At 48.2% G+C, this 23,428-nt stretch overlaps 1 protein-coding gene across 1 annotated transcript; it reads left to right on the top strand.

The window, feature by feature from the left end:
• The first annotated feature begins 656 nt into the window (after positions 1-656).
• On the top strand, positions 657-23,119 carry ARHGAP35 (Rho GTPase activating protein 35). The gene is made up of 7 exons (XM_058822855.1): positions 657-756; positions 7,363-11,198; positions 13,080-13,224; positions 15,480-15,557; positions 17,766-17,897; positions 21,075-21,180; positions 22,690-23,119. The coding sequence occupies exons 2-7, from the start codon at positions 7,497-7,499 to the stop codon at positions 23,006-23,008; spliced, it is 4,482 nt and encodes a 1,493-aa protein (XP_058678838.1). The 5' UTR covers positions 657-756; positions 7,363-7,496; the 3' UTR covers positions 23,009-23,119.
• The last annotated feature ends 309 nt before the right edge of the window (positions 23,120-23,428 follow it).

Raw genomic sequence — 23,428 nt, 5'->3', positions numbered from 1 at the left:
CCACGCCCCCTCCCCGAATTCCCTCTCTCTCCCCTCCCTCCCCCCCCCATCCCGGTTTTCTCCCCCTCCCCAAATTCCGCGCCCCCCGCCCCTCCAGGCCACGCCCCAAACCACGCCCACTTCCCCAATCAACCCTCTCTTGGCCCCTCCCATTGCATCCCCCAACCCAAAATTCCCTTCGGTCTTTACTTCCTTCCCTCCTCACAATTCCCGTTTTTCCCCCTCACAATTCCCATTTTTCCCCGTTAAAATTCCCATTTTTTCGTATGAAATTCCCATTTATTCCCATTTATTCCTATAAAATTCCCGCTTTTCCCCATAAAAACTCCCGGTTCCCCCCCCCCGCCAATTCCCGGTGCTCTCCTCCAAGCCCCGCCCTTTAACCCCGCCCCTTTCTTTAGCCCCGCCCCTCCCGCCGCTCCCGCCGCTCCCCTCACGGTGCCGCCCCTCCCCTCCCGCCGCGCACGCGCTCCCGCCAGTTTCCCCCCCCCCCGCTCCGTGATCGTGAAGGCGGAGGCGGAGAGAGGAGGAGGAGGAGGAGGAGGAGGAGGCGGCTGAGGGCTGAGGGGTGGGGGGGGGGGGGGTTAGAGGAGGAGGAAGGCGCCGCCGCCATTACAGGCCGAGCCCGCCCCGGCGGCCCCCGCCGCCCTCGCCCCGCCCGCCGCCGCCGCCCCGAGAGCGCGGACATGGCGCTGCCGCCGCCTCCCGCCGCCCCCGGCCCGGCCCGATGCCGCCGCCGCCGCGTCTGTTTCTCCGGTAAGAAGGAAAATCTTTTCCTCCTCCCTCACTCTCAGCGCCACCATCGCCGCCTTTTTTCTCTTTGGAAAACCCCCCCCACCACCACCTTCCCCCCCCCCCAGAAGAACAATGGGCCGCCCCACCCCCGCCCGCCGCGCGCCCGCCGGGCCGGCCCATGGCCCCCGCGGGGGGGGGGGGGGGGGGGGGGACGGCCCCGTGAGGGGGGCCCGGGAGAGACCACCCCCCGTGGGGGAAGGGGGGGGGGATGAGACCCCCCCATCCGATCGTTCTCAATAGTTCCGCCGCCCATTCATGGGGGGCTGTGAGGGGAGAGACCACCGGGAGGGGAGGGGGGGGGGACCCCAAAATTGGGGGGGGGGCTTGGAGGGGAGACCACCCCCAATTTGGAGGGGACTCTGAGGGCAGAGCCTCCCCAATTTGGGACGAGACCATCCCCAGTTTGGGGGGCATTCTGAGGGGAGACCACCCCCAAAATTGTGAGGACTTGGAGAGACCATCCCAAATTTGGGGGATTCTGAGGGGAAACTACCTCCAATTTAGGGGGGATTTAGGGGAGACCACCCCCTATTTGGGGCGATACCACCCCCAATTTGGGGGGGATTCTGAGGGGAGACCACCCCCAAAATTGCGAGGACTGGGGGGAGACCATCCCCAATTTGGAGGGGATTCTGAGGGGAGACATCCCCAATTTCGGGGGACATAGAGGGGAGACTGCTCCCAAAATTGTGAGGACTTGGGGGAGACCACCCCCAATTTGAGGGGGATTCTGAGGGGAGACCACCCCCAATTTAGGGGTGATACCATTCCCAGTTTGGGGGGGATTCTGAGGGGAGACCACCCCCAATTTGGGGTGAGACCATCCCCAATTTGGGGGGGATTCTGAGGGGACACCACCCCCAATTTAGGGGTGATACCACCCCAAATTTGAGGGGCTTAAAGGGGATACCACCCCCAATTTGGGGGGGATTCTGAGGGGAGACCACCCCCAATTTTGGGGCGATACCACCCCCAATTTGGGGGAACTCAGCAGAGACCATCGCAGATTTGAGGGGGGCTTAGAGGAGAGACCACCCCTAAAATTGGGGGGCTTGGAGGGGGAGACCACCCCCAATTTAGGGGTGATACCACTCCCAGTTTGGGGGGACTCAGGAGAGACCACCCCCAATTTGGGGGGGATTGTGAGGGGAGACCACCCCCAATTTGGGGGGGATTCTGAGGGGAGATCATCCCAAATTTGGGGGGACTTGGGAGAGACCATCCCCAATTCGGGGAGGTTTAGGGGAGAGACCATCCCCAGTTTTGGGGGGGATTCTGAGGAGAGACCATCCCCAATTTTGGGGGGGGGGATTAAAGGGAGAGACCATCCCCAATTTGGGGGGGAACTTAGAGGGGAGACCCCCCCAGTTTTGGGGTGATACCACTCCCAATTGAGAGGAGTCTCAACGGAGAGACCATCCCCAATTTGGGGGGGATTTAGGGGAGACCACCCCCAAAATTGGGGGGGATTAAAGGGAGAGACCATCCCCAATTCGGGGGGGGGGATTCCGAGGGGAGACCACCCCCAATTTGGGGGCGAATCCAACTGAAATTTGTGGGGGTGGAAGGGCAGACCACCCCCAAATTTAGGGGGAGACCCCTCCTCAAATTGGGGTTCCCCTTTCCCCAAATTTGGGGGTCCCCCCTCCCCAAAATTCCCGATTTTCCTTGGAGTTTTCCCCAAATTTTTTGGATCTTTTGGGATTTTGGGGCTGATTTGAGACCCCCCAAGACCCCCCCAAAATTCCCCTTTTTATCCGCAGTCGGAATTCCCTGGAAATTTGGGAATTTTGGGGTTTTTGGGGATTTATTTGGGATTTTTTTCAGGATTTTTTCAGGATTTTTTTAGGATTTTTTGGGGATTTTTGGGGCATTTTTTGGGATTTATATGGGAACTTTTTTTTAGGATTTTCTTGGGATTTTTGGGAGGATTTTCTGGAGATTTTTTTGGGATTTATTTGGGATTTTTTGAGGGTTTTTTAGGGATTTTTAAAAAAATTTTCTTGGTATTTTTAGGGGCATTTTTGGGGGATTTATTTGGGATTTTTTTTAGGATTTTCTTGGGATTTTTGGTTTTTTTGGGGGGGGATTTATTTGGGATTTTTTTCAGGATTTTTGAGGGAGTTTTGGGGATTTATTTGGGGATTTTTTTGGGGATTTTCTTGCGATTTTTGGTGGATTTTTTTTAGGACTTTTTGGGATTTTTTTTTAGGATTTTCTTGGGATTTATTTGGGATTTTTTTAGGGTTTTCTTGGGAATTTTGGGGAAGGTTTTGGGGTTTGTTTTGGATGTATTTGAGATTTTCTTGGGATATTTTGGGATTTTTTTTTTTTTTGTTTTTTGGGGATTTTCTTGGGACTTTGTGGGGAGTTTTGGGTTTTTTTGGGGGGATTTCGTTTGGGATTTTTTGGGACAATTTTTGATTTTTGGGGTTTTTTGTTCTTAGGGGATTTTTTACTTTTTCTTGGGTTTTTGGGGCATTTTTTGGGGGGAATTTTTTTGGAATATTTTTGGATTTTTTGGGGTGATTTTTGGATATTTTTTGAATTTGTTTTTTTTTAGGATTTTTAATTTTTGGGGGGGATTTTTAAAAATCTATTTTTTCTTTTTCTTGGGATTTTGGGGACTTTTTTGGGATTTATTTGGGATTTTGGGGGAGAATATTGGGATTTTCAGGGATTTTTTAGGGATTTCTTGGGACTTTTGGGGATTTTTTTTGAGAATTTTTCTTGGAATTTTCTTGGGATTTTTTTCGGATTTTGGGGAACTTTTTTGGGGAGTTTTGGTTTTGGATTTTCTTGGAATTTTTGTGGGTTTTTTTTTTTTTTTTTTGGGCCAGAATTTCACTTTTCCCACCCAGATTTGTCTCTTCCATCCCAAATTTGGGCTTTTCTCCTCCAGGAATGTGGGAAAAACATCTCAGAAAATCCCAAAACTGGGGATAAACATTCCCAAAACCCCCCCAAATTTGGGAAAAGGATCCCAAACAATCCCAAAATTTGGGAATTTGGAGTTTGGGACACCCCAAAAATGGGAAAAACCTCCCAGAAAATCCCAAAAAACCCCAAAACTTGGGAATTGCAACTCCAGGACGCCCCAAAATTGGGATCAACATCCCCCAAAAAAACCCAAAATTGGGAAAAAATCCCAAAAATTCCCAAAATTCGGGCAAAACCCCCCAAAATTGGGAAAACCCTCCCAGAAATCCCCAAAATTGGGAGAAGGATCCCCAAAAACCCAATATTTGGGAAAACCTCGAGGAAAATCCCCCCAAAATCCCCCAAATTGGGAAAAGGATCCCAAAAAAATCTCAAAAATTGGGAAAAATGTCCCAGAAAATCCCCAAAATTGGGAAAGATATTCAGGAAAATCCCCCCAAAAATCCCCAAAATTGGGAAAAATACCCAAAAACCCCCAAAATTTGGGAAAAACATCCCCAAAAGCCGCCAAATTTGGGCTCAACATTCCCAAAAGCCCCAAATGTGTCAAAAACATCGAGGAAAATCCCAGAAAATCCCAAAAATTGGGAAAAGGAATTTTTATTCCCCCCCGGAATTTGCTGACTCAGCACTTCCTGATTAATCACAAAAATTCCCCAAAAAACCCAAAAATTGCAGAAAAAATTCCCAAAATTTCGGTGGAATCCTCGCCCAGGAGCTGCAAATTCCCCCAAAATTCCTGATTTTCCCCAGAATTCCTGATTATTTTTCCCTTGGAATTCACTGACTCAGCACTTCCTGATTAATCCCAAAATTCTCTAAAAATCCCAAAAAATTCCTCAAAAAATCCCCCAAAAATCCCAAAATTTCGGTGGAATCCTCACCCGGGAGCTTCAAATTCCCCCCAAATTCCCGATTTTCCCCAGAATTCCCGATTTTTCCCCCTGGATTTCGCTGACTCAGCATTTCCTGAATAATCCTAAAATTCTCTAAAAATCCCAAAAAGTTCCCCCAAAAATTCCCAAAAATCTCCCAAAAATCCCAAAATTTCGGTGGAATCCTCGCCCAGGAGCTGCAAATTCCCCCAAAATTCTCGATTTTCCCCAAAATTCCTGATTTTCCCCAGAATTCCCGATTTTTCTTCCCCTGGAATTCGCTGACTCAGCACTTCCTGATTAATCCCAAAATTCTCTAAAAATCCAAAAAAATTCCCCAAAATCCCCCCAAAAATCCCAAAATTTCGGTGGAATCCTCACCCAGGAGCTGCAAATTCCCCCCAAATTCCCGATTTTCCGCAGAATTCCCGATTTTCCCCCTGGAATTCGCTGACTCAGCACTTTCCTGCCAAACTCCAAAGTCCAAGCGGCCGCCGGAGCCGCTCCTTTCATTCCAATAAAATCCACAAAAAAGGCAGAAAAAAAAAATCGGGAATTTTCCTTTTTTTTGCCCAAAAATCAAAGTTAAAAACCCCCCAAAATTCCTAAAAATCCCAAAATTCCAAAAAAAAAGAGGAATTTTTTGGCCCTAAAATCCCCAAAATTTGGATTTGTTGGAGGGGAACGACCTCGAGGTCGAGGCTGTGCCGGGATTTGGATGGAATTTTTTGGATGGAATTTTTTGGATGGAATTTTTTGGATGGAATTTTTTGGATGGAATTTTTTGGATGGATTTTTTCTGATGGAATTTTTTGGATGGAATTTTTTTGATGGAATTTCTTTTTTTCCCTGCTCCGGGAATTCCAAGGGGAAATTTGGGGGTTTTTTTCCCCCCGAATTTTGGGATTTTCTGGGAGGTTTTTCCCAAATTTTGGTGGTTTTTGGAGTATTTTCCCGATTTTGGGGATTTTTTGGGATTTTCCTCAATATTTTTTCCAGTTTTTTGGCATTTTTCGGGGGATTTTCCTGATTGTTTTTCCCAATTTTTTGGCGTTTCTGGGGAATGTTGAACCTAAGTTTTGGGGATTTTCTGGGATGGTTTTGGTGATTTTTTTTGGGATTAATCAGGAAGTGCTGAGTCAGCGAATTCCGGGGGGGGGAAAAAAAATTTCAGGAATTCTGGGGAAAATTGGGAATTTTTGGGTGTTTAGAGTTGGAATTTCCAGCTCTGGGACGGATCTGGGCGAGGATTCCAAAGGGATTTTTGGATTTTTGGGGAATTTTGGGGGAATTTTTTTGGGGTTTTTGGGATTTTTAGGATTAATCAGGAAGTGCTGAGTCAGCGAATTCCAGGGGAAATGAACTCGTGTCCACCATGGAGGAGAACCTGTGTCCATCATGGTTGGGTGGAGAACCTGTGTCCATCATGGAGGTCTTTGGTTGGATGGAGAACTTGTGTCCATCATGGTTGGGTGGAGAACCTGTGTCCACCATGGAGGTCTTTGGTTGGATGGAGAACTTGTGTCCATCATGGTTGGGTGGAGAACCTGTGTCCATCATGGTGGAGAACTTGTGTCCATCATGGTTGGGTGGAGAACTTGAGTCCATCATGGAGGCCCTTGGTTGGATGGAGATGTTGTGTCCACCATGGTGGAGAACTTGTGTCCACCATGGAGGCCCTTGGTTGGATGGAGAACTTATGTCCATCATGGAGGTCTTTGGTTGGATGGAGAACTTGTGTCCATCATGGTGGAGAACTTGTGTCCATCATGGAGGTCTTTGATTGGGTGGAGAACTTTTGTCCATCAGGGTGAAGAACTTGTGTCCATCACGGTGGGGAAGTTGTGTCCATCATGGTGGAGAACTTGTGTCCATCACGGTGGGTCTTTGGTTGGGTGGAGAAGCCATGCCCACCATGGTGACTCTTGGTTGGGTGGAGGAGTTGTGTCCATCTTGGTGCCCCTAAGTTGGGTGGAGAACTTGTGTCCATCATGGTTGGGTGGAGAACTTGTGTCCATCATGGTTGGGTGGAGAACTTGTGTCCATCATGGTGTAGGGCTTGTGTCCACCATGGTGGGTCTTTGGTTGGGTGGAGAACTTGTGTCCGTCTTGGTGCCCCTCAGTTGGGTGGAGAAGCCATTTCCACCATGGTGACCTTTGTTTGGGCAGAAGAGTTGTGTCCGTCATGGTGGGGAAGTTGTGTCCATCATGGTGACGGTTGAATAGAGGAGTTGTGTCCATCATGGTTGGGTGAAGAAGTTCTGTCCATCATAGTGGAGAACTCGTGTCCATCATGGTTGGGTGGAAAATTTGTGTCCATCATGGTTGGGTGGAGAAGTTATGTCCATCTTGGTGTGGAGAACTTGTGTCTGTCATAGTGGAGAACTTGTGTCCATCATGGTTGGGTAGAGAACTTGTGTCCATCTTGGAGTAGAGAACTTGTGTCCATCTTGGTGTGGAGAACTCGTGTCCACCATGGTTGGGTGGAGAACTTGTGTCCATCTTGGTGTGGAGAACTCGTGTCCACCATGGTTGGGTGGAGAACTCGTGTCCATCTTGGTGTGGAGAACTCGTGTCCACCATGGTTGGGTGGAGAACTTGTGTCCATCTTGGTGTGGAGAACTCGTGTCCACCATGGTTGGGTGGAGAACTCGTGTCCATCTTGGTGCCCCTCAGTTGGGTGGACAACCCCTTCCCACCCTTCCAACCCACCACCACCGAGTCCCACCATCTCCTCTCTCTTTGTCTGCAGGACCCGTCCTCGGCCGCCGCGCTCCGACGCCCTCCAGCTCCTGAATCCTCCCCAGCGCCGCCACCGCCGCCACCGCCATGGTGCCACCACCCCTGTGCTGACCCCGTCGCCGCGCCCGTCGCCATGCTGCCGCCATGATGATGGCCCGCAAGCAAGATGGCCGCCCGCCCACGTACACCGTCAGCGTGGTGGGGCTGTCCGGCACCGAGAAGGAGAAGGGCCAGTGCGGCGTCGGCAAATCCTGCCTGTGCAACCGCTTCGTCCGGCCCGGCGCCGACGACTTCCACTTGGAGCACACCTCGGTGCTCAGCACCAGTGACTTCGGGGGGCGCGTGGTCAACAATGACCACTTCCTCTACTGGGGCGAGGTGGCCCGAGCCTTGGAGGAGTGCGTGGAGTGCAGGATCCACGTGGTGGAGCAGACGGAGTTCATCGACGACCAGACCTTCCAGCCGCACCGCAGCACGGCCCTGCAGCCGTACGTCAAACGGGCGGCGGCCACCAAGCTGGCGTCGGCCGAGAAGCTCATGTACTTCTGCACCGACCAGCTGGGCCTGGAGCAGGACTTCGAGCAGAAGCAGATGCCCGACGGCAAACTGCCGGTGGACGGCTTCCTGCTGTGCGTCGACGTCAGCCGCGGCATGAACCGCAACTTCGACGAGCAGCTCAAGTTCGTCTCCAACCTCTACAACCAGCTGGCCAAGACCAAGAAGCCGGCGGTGGTGGTGCTGACCAAATGCGACGAGGGCGTCGAGCGTTACATCCGCGACGCCCACGCCTTCGCGCTGGGCAAGAAGAACCTGCAGGTGGTGGAGACCTCGGCGCGTTCCAACGTCAACGTCGAGCTGGCTTTCGGCACTTTGGTGCAGCTGGTGGACAAGAGCAGAGGCAAGGCCAAGATCGTCCCCTACTTCGAGGCCCTCAAGCAGCAGAGCCAGCAGATCGCCGCCGCCAAGGACAGGTACGAGTGGCTCGTCGGCCGCATCGTCAAGAGCCACCACGAGCTGTGGCCCAACGTCAGCCGCAAGATGACGGCGGCGCCCGAGTACCAAGACTACGTCTACTTGGAGGGCACCCAGAAGGCCAAGAAGCTCTTCCTGCAGCACGTCCAGCGGCTCAAGCAGGAGCACATCGAGCGGCGCCGCAAGGTCTACCTGGCCCTGCTGCCCCAAGCCTTGGACGCCCTCGTGCCGGACCTCGACGAGATCGACCGCTTGAGCCGCGCCAAGGTCGAGAAGCTCCTGGAGGCCAAGCCGGATTTTCTCAAGTGGTTCGTGGTGTTGGAGGAGACGCCTTGGGACGCCACCAGCCACGTGGACGACGTGGACAACGAGCGCATCCCCTTCGATCTTCTGGAGACGCCGGCGGCCGAGCAGCTCTACGAGGCCCACCTGGAGAAGCTGCGCAACGAGCGGAAGCGCGCCGAGATGAGGAGGGCGTTCCGCGAGAACCTGGAGAGCTCTCCCTTCGTCACGCCCGGCAAGCCTTGGGAGGAGGCCAGGAGCTTCATCATGAACGAGGACTTCTACCTGTGGTTGGACGAGTCGGTCTACGTGGACATCTACGGCAGGCACCAGAAGCAGCTGATCGACAGAGCCAAGGAGGACTTCCAGGAGCTTCTCCTGGAGTACTCGGAGCTCTTCTACGAGCTGGAGTTGGACGCCAAACCCAGCAAGGAGAAGATGGGCGTCATCCAGGAGGTGCTGGGAGAGGAGCAGAGGTTCAAGGCTCTCCAGAAGCTCCAGGCGGAACGCGACGCCCTCATCCTCAAGCACATCCACTTCGTCTACCACCCCACCAAGGAGACGTGTCCCAGCTGCGCCGCCTGCGTGGACGCGCGCGTGGAGCAGCTGCTGAGCTCGCGCTTCCTCCGCCACCACCGCAACAACCCCTCCGCCGCCGCGACGGACGCCAACGTCGACCGCATCAACTTGGTCATCTTGGGCAAGGACGGCCTGGCGCGAGAGCTGGCCAACGAGATCCGCGCGCTCTGCACCAACGACGACAAGTACGTCATCGAGGGCAAGATGTACGAGCTGGCCTTGAGGCCCATCGAGGGCAACGTGCGCCTGCCGGTCAACGCCTTCCAAACGCCGACCTTCCAGCCCCACGGTTGCCTCTGCCTCTACAACTCCAAGGAGTCCTTGTCCTACGTGGTGGAGAGCATCGAGAAGAGCCGCGAGTCCGCCGTCGGTCGCCGCGACGGCCACTCGGCCCAGCTGCCCTTGACGCTCGTCTTGGTCAACAAACGCGGCGGCGGCGACGCGGGCGGGGAGACCTTGCAGAGCTTGATCCAGCAGGGCCAGCAGATCGCCGGCAAGCTCCAGTGCGTCTTCCTGGACCCGGCGTCGGCCGGCATCGGCTACGGCCGCAACATCAACGAGAAGCAGATCGGCCAAGTCCTCAAGGGCTTGCTGGACGCCAAACGCAACCTCAACCCGGCGGCGGCCTCCAAGGAGGCGTCGGACGGCGCCGACCTGCGCGTGGCGATGTGCTTGATGTGCGGCGACGCGGCGAGCGCCGACGACGTTCTGGCGCCGATCCTCCAGAGCCAAGCGTGCCGGCCGGCGCCGGGCGGCGGCGCCGCGGTGCTGCTGGAGACGCCGGTGGGATCCCAGCGGAGGAAGGTGGAGCTGTCCTTGCTGTCCTACCACGCGTCGTTCGGCTCGAGGAAGAACCGCTTGGTGCACGGTTACGTCGTCTTCTACGCCGCCAAGCGCAGAGCGTCCTTGGCCACCTTGAGGGCGTTCCTGGCCGACGTTCAGGACATCGTCCCCGTCCAGCTGGTGGCTCTGGCCGAAGGCTCCGCGGATCTCCCGGACGACGACGTGAGCCGCGAGCAGCTGGCCGAGGGCGAGGAGATCGCGCAGGAGATCGAGGCCAGGTTCGCCGCTTGGCCGTGCGGGGCGGGGGGAGCCCAGAGCAAGCTGGAGGTCTTCCAAGCCTTCTTCAAGGACGCGTTGGACAAGAAGAACATCGTGGAGGCCGCGCACATGTACGACAACGCCGCCGAGGCGTGCGGCGCCGGCGAGGACGTCTTCGGCTCGCCGCGCGCCGGGTCGCCGCTCTGCAACTCCAACCCGCCCGACTCCGAGGAGGACCCCGAGCCTCTGCCCGGCTACAGCCCCTTCCGCGAGGAACCTCCCGCGGCGGCCGCCCTGCCCAAGGACCTCTCCAAGCTGTCCGTGGAGCTCGAAGGCAGCGACGGTCCCAGCTTCCTCTCGGCGCTGGGGGCGTACGACGGGAGGCCCGCCAAGGTCCCGCCGCCGGTGAAGCCGAAGCCGCCGGTTCACTTCGACGTCAAGGGCGACCCGGGCTACCCGGAGCAGAGCCACCGCGACCTCCGCCGGCGCTCGGCGTCCTCCTCGGCGTGGCCGCCGCCCGATTGCTTCGACCCCTCCGACTACGCCGAGCCCGCGGACGCCGTGGCCAAGCCGCGCGGCGACGAGGAGAACATCTACTCGGTTCCTCACGACAGCACCCAGGGCAAGATCATCACCGTGAGGAACATCAACAAGGCCGCCTCCAACGGCAGCGGCAACGGCTCCGACAGCGAGATGGACACGAGCTCCTTGGAGCGCGCCCGCCGGCCGCCCGCCGTCGCCAAGCCGGCGCTGTACCGGGCGCGGTGCGCGCGGCTCGGCCGCTTCGCCGGCTGCCGGCCGGGGCTGGGCGCCGGCAGCGACGACGAGGTGGGACCCGGCAGGAAGAAGGACGAGGAACCGGGCGGCCAAGGCGGCTACAAAGGGGACAACGCGGCGATGGCCTACGAGGCGGGAGACGGAGAGGACCCGCGCAGGAGGAACATCTTGAGGAGCCTCAGGAGGACCACCAAGGTGGGGTTTGGAGAGGTTCTTACGGGGTGGCGGTGGGAACGGTGGAACATCTCGGTGCTCAGTGTGTGGTCAGGTGTTGGTCACTGGAGGATCTCAGCAGGAGGAACATCTCAAGAACATCAGGAGGAGCAACCAAGGTGGGGTTTGGAGGAGTTATGGGGTGGTGGGATGTCCTTGTGGTCGTCTCAGTGCTCAGTGGTGATCTCAGTGGTCAGGTGTTGGTCACTGGAGGATCTCAGCAGGAGGAACATCTCAAGAACATCAGGAGGAGCAACCAAGGTGGGGTTTGGAGAGGTTATGGGGTGATGGTCAAGCTCAAGATGGGCTGGAACATCTCAGTGATCAGTGGTCATGCTGGTGGTCAGAGTTTGGCCAGATGTTGGTCAGTGAAGGATCTCAGCAGGAGGAACATCTCGGGAACTTCAGGAGAACCACCAAGGTGGGAGTTTGGGGGTGGTGGGATGTCCTTGTGGTCATCTCAATGGTCAATGGAGGATCTCAGCAGGAGGAACATCTCAAGAACATCAGGAGGAGCAACCAAGGTGGGTTTTGGAGGAGTTATGGGGTGGTGGGATGTCCTTGTGGTCTTCTCAGTGCTCAGTGGTGATCTCAGTGGTCAGGCGTTGGTCACTGGAGGATCTCAGCAGGAGGAACATCTCAGGAACCTCAGGAGAACCAACCAAGGTGGTGCCAGAGGTTTTCCCGCTGTTTGCTTGGCATTTTCCCTGTGATTGTCCCATGATTTTCCCATGATTTTCCCTGTGATTTTCCCATGATTTTCCCTGTGATTTTCCCATGATTTTCCCGTGATTTTCCCGTAATTTTCCCATTATTTTCCCTGTGATTGTCCCATGATTTTCCCGTGATTTTCCCATGATTTTCCCATGATTTTCCCCGTAATTTTCCCCATAATTTCCCCGGATTTCCCCCACATTTTCCTATGATTTCCCCCTGATTTTCCCCCATAATTTCCCCAATATTTCCCCACTGTTTCCCCATAATTTCCCCAGAATTCCCCCAATTTTCCCCACTATTTCCCAATAATTCCCCCATAATTTCCCTTATAATTTCCCCAATATTTCCCCACTGTTTCCCCATAATTTCCCCCTCATTTTCCCCATAATTTCCCCAGAATTCCCCCAATTTTCCCCATTATTTCCCCATGATTTTCCCCATAATTTCCCCAATATTTTCCACTGTTTCCCCATAATTTCCCCACTATTTCTCAATAATTCCCCCATAATTTCCCCCATAATCCCCCCAGATTTCCCGCTGATTTTCCCCATAATTCCCCAGAATTTCCCCAGATTTCCCTGTCATTTCCCCCCAATTTTCCCCAGAATTTCCCCAGATTTCCCTGTAATTTCCCCAGAATTTCCCCAGATTTCCCTGTAATTTCCCCAGAATTTCCCCAGATTTCCCTGTAATTTCCCCAGAATTTCCCCAGATTTCCCTGTAATTTCCCCAGATTTCCCCCCAATTTTCCCCAGATTTCCCTGTAATTCCCCCCAATTTTCCCCAGAATTTCCCCAGATTTCCCTGTAATTTCCCCAGATTTTCCCCAGAATTTCCCCAGATTTCCCTGTAATTTCCCCAGATTTTCCCCAGAATTTCCCCAGATTTCCCTGTAATTTTCCCCCAATTTTCCCCAGATTTCCCTGTAATCTCCCCCTGATTTTCCCCAGAATTTCCCCAGATTTCCCTGTCATTTCCCCCCGATTTTCCCCATCATTTCCCCAGATTTCCCTGTAATTTCCCACTGATTTTCCCCATATTTTCCCCGTATTTCCCTATAATCTCCCCCCGATTTTCCCGATATTTTCCCCGTATTTCCGTGTCATTTTCCCGGATTTTCCCCCAATTTTCCGCATTTTCCCGCAGAAGCCGAAGGCCAAGGCGCGCCCGTCGCTGTCCAAGGCGCCGTGGGAGAGCAGCTACTTCGGGGTGCCCCTGGCCAGCGTGGTCACCCCGGAACGGCCGATCCCGGTGTTCATCGAGCGCTGCATCCAGTACATCGAGGCCACAGGTCAGCTCCAAAACTTGGCAATTTCTGGGGAATTATTTGGAAAATTTTTGGAAAATTTTTGGGAATTTTTCAGAATTTTTTTGGATTTTTTTCGGATTTTTTTCGGATTTTTTTCGGATTTTTTTTGGATTTTTTTCGGATTTTTTCGGATTTTTTTTCAATTTTTTTAAAATTTTTACATCTTTTTTTGGGGTGAAGTGAGGTTGTTGGTCAGTTTAAAAATGTGAGAATTTTTTGGAAAATTTTCGGTGATTTTCTGGGAATTTCCGCAAATTTTTCAGGGAATTTTCACGAATTTTTGGCGAATTTTCGCAAATTTTTCGGGGAATTTTCGCGAATTTTTGGGGAATTTCCACGAATTTTTCTGGGAATTTTCGCGATTTTAAAAAATTTTTTTAGGTGTTTTTGGGTTAAGTGAGGTTGTTGGTGAGTCAGAACATTTGAGAATATTTTTGGAAATTTTTGTGATGCTTTTGGGAATTTTCAGGAATTTTTAGTGAATTTTGGGGATTTTTTCAGGATTTTTTCGGGGATTTGGGGTTTTTTCTTTGGGTTCATCAAGGCCATGGATGAGTCTGGGAAATTTGGGAATTTTGGGGAATTTTTGTGGCCGGCGTGGTCACCCCGAGCGGCCGATCCCGGTGTTCATCGAGCGCTGCATCCAGGGCAGCGAGGCCACAGGTCAGCTCCAAAACTTGCCCATTTTGGGGGAATTATTTGGAAAATTTTTGGAAAATTTTTGGGAATTTTTCAGAATTTTTTCGGATTTTTTTTCGGATTTTTTTCGGATTTTTTTCGGATTTTTTTCGGATTCTTTTCGGATTTTTTTCGGATTTTTTTTCGGATTTTTTAAAATTTTTACATGGTTTTTTTGGGTTAAGTGAGGTTGTTAGTCAGTAAAAATTTGGGAAATTTTTGGAAAAATTTCGGTGATTTTCTGGGAATTTCCGCAAATTTTTCAGGGAATTTTCGCGAATTTTTGGCGAATTTTCGCAAATTTTCGGGGAATTTTTGCGATTTTTAAAAAATTTTTTAGGGGTTTTTGGGTTAAGTGAGGTTGCTGGTGAGCCAGAACATTTGGGAATTTTTTTTGGAAATTTTTGTGATGTTTTTGGAAATTTTTGCGAATTTTTAGTGAATTTTGGGGATTTTCTCAGGATTTCTTTCAGGTTTTTCTCAGATTTTTTTCTGTTTTTTTTTTTAATTTTTAGGGGTTTTTTTGGGTTAATAGAGGTTGTTGGTCAGTCAGAACATTTGGGAATTTTTAGGAATTTTTTGGGATTTTTTTTGGATTTTTTATGAATGTTTTAGAACTTTTTTAGATTCTTTTAAGAAATAATTTGGGGTTTTTAGGGGTTTTTTGGTGTTAATTGAGGTTGTTGGTCAGTCAGAACATTTGGGAATTTTTTGCAATGTTTTTTGAATTTTTCGTGAATTTTTCGTGAATTTGCGGGGGATTTTTTTGGGAATTTTTGGGATTTTTTCGGAGTTTTATGGGTTAATTGTGGCTGTTGGTCAATCGAAACATTTGATAATTTTTTGGGAATTTTTTGGAATTTTTTCAGGAATTTTTTGGAATTTTGGGGGGATTTTTTATGGGAACTTTAAGGGATTTTTTGAGGAATTTTCCACGATTTTTAGGGATTTTTTTCAGGATTTTTGAATGGGATCTTGGGTTTTTCTTTGGGTCCATTGAGGTCACTGATCACTCTGGGAAATTCAGGAATTTTTTGGGAATTTTTTAAAATTTTTTCTGGTTTTTTTTCGAATTTTTAGGTGTTTTGTTGGGTTAAGTGAAGTTGTTGATCACTCAGAACATTTAGGACTTTTTTGAGAATTTTTGGGATTTTTAAAATTTTTTAGGAATTTTTGGGGATTTTTTTCTGAATGTTTTCCAATTTTTTGGAATTTTTTTTGGGTTCCTCATGGCTGTTGATCAGTCAGAAAATTTGATAATTTTTGGGGAATTTTTCGTGATTTTTTTGGAATTTTTTCGGGAATCTTTCGTGGTTTTTTTAGTGATTTTTCAGGGGTTTTTTTGAGATTTTTTTGAAGATATTTTTAGGGCGTTTTTTGGGGTTTTTTTTTCAGTTTTTAGGAGATTTTTGGGAATTTTTAAGGGATTTTTGGGGGATTTTTTGGGGGTTTTTTGAGGATTTTTTAGGGATCTTCTTCGGATTCATCAGGGACCCCCAGAAAATGCCAGAAATGGGTTTAAAAAAGCCAAAATTGGGATTTTTTTTGTTTTTTCGCAGGGCTGAGCACGGAGGGGATTTATCGAGTCAGCGGCAACAAATCGGAGATGGAGAGTCTGCAGCGCCAGTTCGACCAGGGTAACCCCAAAAACCCCAAAAAACCCCAAAATATCCCCCAAAATCCGAAAAAAATCATTAAAAAGAAAAGAAAAAATTAAAAATTAAAAAAAATCCAGAAAGTAGAAAAAAGGCAGAAAATTCCAGAAAAAAACTTTTTAAAAATTCCCCAAAAAATCTCAGAAAAATAAAAAAAACCCCGAAATTAAAAAAAAAAATCCGACAAATTTCCCCAAAAAAATCCCCCTTGCCAAATTCCAGGAGATTTCTTTTAAAATACCAGAAAAATTCTGAAAAGATGACAGAAAAATCCCCAAAAAACCCAAAAATTAAAAAAAAAAGGAAAAAAAAAATCCCAGAAAAATTCTGAAAAAAATATCCTGGAAAAATCCCCCAAAAATTCCCAGAAAAAGAAAAATCCCAAAAATTCCCAGGAGAAAAAAAAAAAAATCTCCAAAAATCCAAAAAAAGTCCCAGAAAAATCCCCCAAAAATCTAAAAATATCCCCCCAAAAAATCCTTGAAAAAAAGATCCGAAAAATCCCCTAAAAATCCTGGAAAAATAAAAAAAAAATCCCCCCAAAAATGTCAGAAAAATTTAGAAAAAATCCTGGAAAAAATAAAATAAAAAATTCCCAAAAATTCCCGGCAATTTTGGGTCAGATTTTCCTTTTTCTGACCAATTTTGAATTTCCAGACTCCGGGCTGGACCTGGCCCAGAAGATTTCACGGTGAAAATTCCAAATTTTGGGTTAAAATTCAGAATTTTGGGGCTAAAATTCCCATTTTCCCCTCCCATTTTTCTGGGAATTTTAGGCTCACATTCCTCCTTTTCCTGACCCCAAATCCCAGAGAATTCCAGGGAATTTTAGGGCTAAAATTCAGAATTTTTAGGACAAAAATTCCGAATTTTAGGGCCAAAATCTCCCCAAATTCCCATTTTTTCACCCCAGTTTTTTTCTGGGAATTTCCCCCAATCCCATCCTCAATCCCAGGGAATTTTGGGCTCAGATTTTCCTTTTTCCTGCCCCCAAAATCCCCAAAAATCCCCAAATTCCAGGGGTTTTAAGGGCAAAAATTCTGAATTTTAAGACCGAAATCCCCCAAAATTTCCATTTTTCACCCCCATTTTTATTGGAATTTTGGGGTTGGAATTTCCTTTTGCTGACCTCAAAATCCCCCAAATCCCCAGGATTTTTAGGCCAAAAAAATCCAGAATTTTAGGGCGGAAATCCCCCCAAATTCCCATTTTTTCACTCCCATTTTTCTGGGAATTTTGGGATTGGACTCCCCTTTTCCCAGCCCCAAATCCCAGAGAATTCCAGGCAAATTTTGGGCCAAAATTCTGAATTTTAGCTCCAAAATCCCCCCAAATTCCCATTTTTTCACCCCAAAATTTTCTGGGAATTTTGGGGTCAGATTCTCTCTTTTCCTGACTTCAAAATGCCACAAATTCCCCGGATTTTTAGGGCAAAAATTTTGAATTTTTAGGGCAAAAATTCAGGATTTTTGAGGCCAAAATTCCTTCCAAAACCCACAAAATTCCCGGATTTTTTCACCCAATTTTTTCTGGGAATTTTCCCCAATTCCCAAAGGAATTTTTGGGCTCAAATTTTCCTTTTTCTGACCCAATTTCTGCATTTCAGACCACGGGCTGGACCTGGCCCAGAAGAATTTCACGGTGAAAATTCCAAATTTTGGGTTAAAATTCAAAATTTTGGGGCTAAAATTCCCATTTTCCACTGCCATTTTTCTGGGAATTTTAGGCTCACATTCCTCTTTTCCTGACCCTGAATTTCAGGAATTTTAGGCCGAAAATTCAGAATTTTAGGTCTAAAATTCCCTCCAAAACCCACAAAGTTCCCAATTTTTCACCCCAATTTTTGATGGTTTTTCCATTATTTCCCAACCCAATTTCCTGAGGCTTTTGGGGTCGGATTCCAGGGGATTTTGGGCTCAGATTTTCCTTTTTCTGACCAATTTTGCATTCCAGACCACGGGCTGCACCTGGCCGAGACGATTTCACGGTGAAAATTCCAAATTTTGGGTTAAAATTCAGAATTTTTGACCTGAAATTCCCTCCAAAACCCACAAAATTCCCAATTTTTCACCCCAATTTTTGATGTTTTTTCCATTATTTCCCAAGCCCATTTCCTGAGGCTTTTGGGGTGGGATTCCAGGGGATTTTGGGGTGGGAATTTCCATTTTTGTGACCGATTTTGCATTCCAGACCACGGGCTGGACCTGGCCGAGAAGGATTTCACGGTGAACGCCGTCGCCGGCGCCATGAAAAGTTTCTTCTCGGAGCTGCCGGAGCCGCTGGTGCCGTACAGCATGCAGCTCGAGCTGGTGGAGGCCCACAGTGAGTCTGAAACCCCCAAAAATTCCACTTTTTATCCCAAAATCACCATTTCCTTAGCCCCCCCCTTTTCCCCTAAAATTCCCCTTTTTTCCCAGCAAAATTCCCATTTTTTCCCCATTTTTCCCCATTTTTTCCCCCATCTTTTCCCCCCAAAATTCCCATTTTTTCACCATTTTTCCCCCCAAAATTCCCATTTTTTTCCCTCCAAAATTCCCATTTTTTCACCATTTTTCCCCCCAAAATTCCCATTTTTTTCCCTCCAAAATTCCCATTTTTTCCCCATTTTTCCCCCCAAAATTCCCTTTTTTTCCCATTTTTCCCCCCAAAATTCCCATTTTTTCCCCATTTTTCCCCCCAAAATTCCCTATTTTCCCCCCATCCTTCCACCCCAAAAATTCCCTTTTTTCCCTCCAAAATTCCCATTTTTTCCCCATTTTCCCCCCCAAAAATTCCCATTTTCCCCCCATCCTTCCACCCCAAAAATTCCCTTTTTTCCCCTCCAAAATTCCCATTTTTTCCCCATTCCCCCCTAAAAATTCCCAAACTCCCCCATTTTTCCCCCCCAAATCCCCATTTCCCCCCAATTTTATCCCCTAAAATTCCCAATTCCCCCCAAATTTTCCATTTTTCCCCCCCAAAAATTCCAATTTTTTTCTCCATTTCCCCCCCAAATTCCCATTGGATTCCCCCATGGATTTCATCAGGAATTTCTCGTTCAATCCTGATGAAATCCTGATTAATTCCTCGTTAATTGGGGCTTAATTAACGCTTAATTGGTTCCGTCATTCCCGCCATTCCCAGCCCGTTCCCAGCCCTGCAGCTCCAGGCCCACAGTGAGTCTGAAACCCCAAAAATTCCATTTTTCAGCCCAAAATCACCATTTCCTTATCCCCCCCTTTTCCCCCTAAAATTCCCCTTTTTTCACCATTTTTCCCCCCAAAAATTCCCTTTTTTTTCCCCTTAAAATTCCAAGTTTTTCCTCCCTTTTTCCCCTTAAAATTCCCATTTTCCCCTCAAAAAATTCCCTTTTCTCCCATTCCCCTCCCCATGACATTTCCCCTTTTTCCCCCCAAATTTCCCATTTCTGCCCCATTTCCCCCCTTAAAAGTCCCATTTTTTCTCCATTTTTCCCCCCCAAATTCCCATTTTTCCCCCATCTTTCCACCCCAAAAAATTCCCTTTTCCCCTCCAAAATTCCCATTTTTTCCCCTTTTTTTTGGCCCCCAAAATTCCCATTTTTTCCCCCATCTTTCCACCCAAAAAATTCCCTTTTTTCCCTCCAAAATTCCCATTTTTTCCCCATTTTTCCCCCCCAAATTCCCATTTTTTCCCCATTTTGCCCCCCAAATTCCCATTTTTTCCCCCCAAAATTCCCATTTTCTCCATCTTTCCACCCCAAAAATCCCCATTTTCCCCCCATTTTCCCCCCATTTTCCCCCCATTTCCCCCCAAAATTCCGATTTTTTTTCCATTTCCTGCCCCTCCAAATTCCTTTTTTTCCCCCATTTAAATCCCCATTCCCCCCATTATTCCCCCCAAAATTCCCATTTTTTCCCACAATTTCCTTTTTTACCTTTTCCCTATTTTTCCCCATTTCCCCCTTCTTTTCCTGCCCTTAAAATTCCTATTTTTTCCCCCATTTTTCCACCCCAAAATTCCCATTTTCCCCCAAAAAATTCCCTTTATTCCCATTCCCCTCCCTCCAGATTTTCCCTTTTTTCCCCATTTTCCCTCCATTTCCGCCCCCCTGAAAATTCCCATTTTTCCCTGCAAAATTCCCATTTTCTCCCCCTTTTTTCCCAAAAATTTCCATTTTTTCCCATGTTCCCCCCCAAAATTCCCATTTTTTTTCTATTTTTCCCCCATTTCCCCCCTTCCTCCTAAAATTCCCTTTATTTTTCCCCTAAAAATTCCAATTTTTCCCCCATTTCCCCTTAAAATTCCTATTTTTTTCCCCATTTTCCACCCCAAAATTCCCATTTTCGCCCCCCAAAAAATTCCCTTTTTTCCCATTCCCCTCCCCATGAAATTTCCCCTTTTCTCCCCAAAAAAAATTCTCTTTTTTGCCCCATTTTCCCCCAAAATATTCCAATTTTTTCCCATTTTGCCCCCTCAAATTCCCATTTTTATCCCCATTTCCCCTCTATTTTTACCCCCCAAAATTCCCATTTCTCCCCCATTTTCCACCCCAAACTTTTGATTTTTTCACCCAAAATTCCCATTTTTTCCACCGGAAATTCAAAATTTTCCCCGTTTTTTCCCCAAATAATTGAATTTTTTTGATTTCCAGAGATCAACGACCGTGAGCAGAAGCTGCTGAGCAAATTCCCATTTTCCTCCCAAAATTCCGATTTTTTCTCATTTCTGCCCCATTTTCCACCCCAAATTTTTGATTTTTTCCCCCAAAATTCCCATTTTTTCCCATTTTCCCCCAAATAATTTCATTTTTTCTGAATTCCAGAGATCAATGACCGTGAGCAGAAGCTGCTGAGGAAATTCCCATTTTCCTCCCCAAAATTCCGATTTTTTCTCATTTTTCCCCTTAAAATTCCCATTTCTGCCCCATTTTCCACCCCAAATTTTTGATTTTTTCACCCAAAATTCCCATTTTTTCCAAAATAATTGAATTTTTTTGATTTCCAGAGATCAACGACCGTGAGCAGAAGCTGCTGAGCAAATTCCCATTTTCCTCCCAAAATTCTGATTTTTTCTCATTTCTGCCCCATTTTCCACCCCAAATTTTTGATTTTTTCACCCAAAATTCCCATTTTTTCCTATTTTTCCCCAAATAATTGAATTTTTTATGAATTCCAGAGATCAACGACCGTGAGCAGAAGCTGCTGAGCAAATTCCCATTTTCCTCCCAAAATTCCGATTTTTTCTCATTTCTGCCCCATTTTCCACCCTAAACTTTTGATTTTTTCACCAAAATTCCCATTTTTTCCCATTTTTCCCCAAATAATTGTATTTTTGATGTTTTCCAGAGATCAATGACCGTGAGCAGAAGCTGCTGAGGAAATTCCCATTTTCCTCCCCAAAATTCCGATTTTTTCTCATTTTTCCCCTTAAAATTCCCATTTCTCCCCCATTTTCCACCCCAAACTTTTGATTTTTTCACCCAAAATTCCCATTTTTTCCCATTTTTCCCCAAATAATTGTATTTTTGATGATTTCCAGAGATCAACGACCGCGAGCAGAAGCTGCTGGCGCTGCGGGAGGTGCTGCGGAAATTCCCCCGCGAGAATTACGAGGTGTTCAAATACGTCATCGCCCACCTCAACAGGTCGGGGAAATTGGGAATTTTGGGGGAAATTTGGGAATTTTTGGGGAATTTTAGGGAAATTGGGAATTTGAGGAATTTATTTGGGATTTTTTCTGGGAGTTTTGGGGGTTTTCTGGTGATTTTATGTGGATTTTTGGTGGTTTTTTGAGAGTTTTTGGTGAGTTTTTGGTGGATTTTTCAGTATTTTTATTTGAATTTTTTTATTATTTTTATTTTAGTTTTTTGTTAATTGATTTGGAATTTTTCTGGAAGTTTTCTGGAATTTTTTTCTGGGGATTTTAGGGGAATTTCCTGAGAATTTTTGGAATTCTTTAGGACTTTCTTTGAATTTGGGGAAATTTTTCAGGAATTTTTGGGGATTTTTTTTTAGGATTTTTTAGGAATTTTTGTGATTTTTTGGGGGGAATTTTTAAAGGAATTTCAGGGAATTTTTGGGGATTTTTTGCAGAGTTTTGAGAAATTTTGGCTTTTTTTGGCAATTTTTTTTTTATTTTTCCAGGATTTTTCCTTTAATTTCAAGAGCTTTTTCAGGGGTTTTGTTTTCGAATTTGTGGCAATTTTTAATTTTTAAAAAATTTTCTGGGATTTTTGGAGGAAGAAACTTTTTACTTTTTGCCAATTTTGAGAGGATTTTTCTTCTAAATTTGGGAGAGTTTTCAGATTTTTTTTTTTTTTATTTTGAGGAACTTTTAGGGGAATTTTTTTAGAATTTTTTAGCGATTTTTGGGCAATTTTTTTTTAGGAATTTTGGGGTCGTTTTTGGAGGAATTTTTGATGGAATTTTGGGCCAATTTTGGTCAATTTTTTGTCTAATTTTTGGCCAATTTTGGAGGTGTTTTGGGATCTTCTGACCACCAAGTGGTCACTCCACCAATGTCCACCCCAGGGTGAGCTTGGTGGTCAGCAGGAACCTGGTGCTCACCAAGAACTTCTGAGGAACTTCTGGGTCATTTCTGGGGCAATTTTGATGGGAGTTCTTGTAATTTTGGAGGTTTTATGGAATCTTCTGACCACCAAGTGGTCACTCCACCAATGTCCACCCCAAGGTGACCCTGATGGTCATCAGGAACCTGGTGGTCACCAAGAACTTCTCCAGGGGCATTTTTGGTCCAATTTTGATGGGAATTTTTGGTAATTTTGAGGTGTTTTGGGATCTTCTGACCACCAAGGGGTCACTCCACCAATGTCCGCCTCCAACTTGAGCCAGCAACACCTCGAGAACCTGGTGCTCACCAAGAACTTCTCCAGGGGCATTTTTGGTCCAATTTTGATGGGAATTTTGGGTGATTTGAGGTGTTTTGGGATCTTCTGCCCACCAAACGGTCACTCCGGTATTGTCCACCTCCAGTTTGAGTCAGCGGCACGTCAAGAACTTGACGGTCACCAAGAACTTCTCCGGGGGAACTTGTGGGTCATTTTTGGGGGGTATTTTATGGGAATTTTTGCAGTTTTGAGGTGTTTTGGGATCTTCTGACCACCGAGCGGTCGTTTTGGTCTCGTCCACCCCAGGGTCAGCCAACAGCACCGCGTCAACCTGATGACCAGCGAGAACCTCTCCATCTGCTTCTGGCCCACCTTGATGCGCCCGGACTTCAGCACCATGGACGCCTTGACGGCCACCAGGACCTACCAGACAATCATCGAACTCTTCATCCACCAGTGCCCCTTCTTCTTCTCGCTCCGGCCGCCGCCGCCGGACACTCCGGGTTCTCCCGGTCCGGCTCCGGCCACCGCGGCCACCAGCGCGGCCACCACCGCGACCGGGTCCTTCCCGCCGCCCTTGTCGCCTCCTCGGACGCCGTCGCCGCCGCCGGAGCCGTTGGAGTGACCCCGTTGGAGATGCCCGCTGGGGTTGGGCCTCTCCGGACGCACGGACGGACGGACGCGATGGGGGAGGGCAGCAGGTGTTGGTGGGGATGGTTGTCCCAGACTTTGGCCAGGCCGGACGGACGGACGGAGAGCGAGGAGGGGCCTGGGAGGGGCTGCGAGAGGGTGAGGGGGGGCCTGGTGGTGGCCTGAAGGTCCTGGTGGTGGGCCAGGGTGGCCTGAAGGTCCTTCAGGATGGTTCAAGGTGGCCCAAGGGTCATTCATGGTGGGCCAAGGTGGTCCATGGTGGCCTGAAGGTCATTGAGGATGGTTCAAGGTGGCCCAAGGGTCATTCATGGTGGTCCAAGAGTCATTTGAGATGGTCCAAGGTGGTCCTAAGGTGGCCTGAGGGTCATTCATGGTGGGCCAAGGTGGTTCAAGG

The sequence above is a fragment of the Ammospiza caudacuta genome, chromosome 35, assembly GCF_027887145.1.
Source record: "Ammospiza caudacuta isolate bAmmCau1 chromosome 35, bAmmCau1.pri, whole genome shotgun sequence".
In the NCBI taxonomy this organism is placed as follows: domain Eukaryota; kingdom Metazoa; phylum Chordata; class Aves; order Passeriformes; family Passerellidae; genus Ammospiza; species Ammospiza caudacuta.
The sequence above is the reverse complement of the archived record's forward strand: the minus strand, read 5'-3'. Positions and strand labels throughout refer to the sequence as shown.

Bases quoted from the DNA above. Each gene is read 5' to 3' on its own strand.
- ARHGAP35 (XM_058822855.1), top strand. From the start codon at position 7,497: ATGATGATGGCCCGCAAGCAAGATGGCCGCCCGCCCACGTACACCGTC. The intron at 17,898-21,074 runs GTGAGTCTGAAA...GATGATTTCCAG, and splicing joins CGAGCTGGTGGAGGCCCACA to AGATCAACGACCGCGAGCAG. The intron at 21,181-22,689 runs GTCGGGGAAATT...CGTCCACCCCAG, and splicing joins GTCATCGCCCACCTCAACAG to GGTCAGCCAACAGCACCGCG.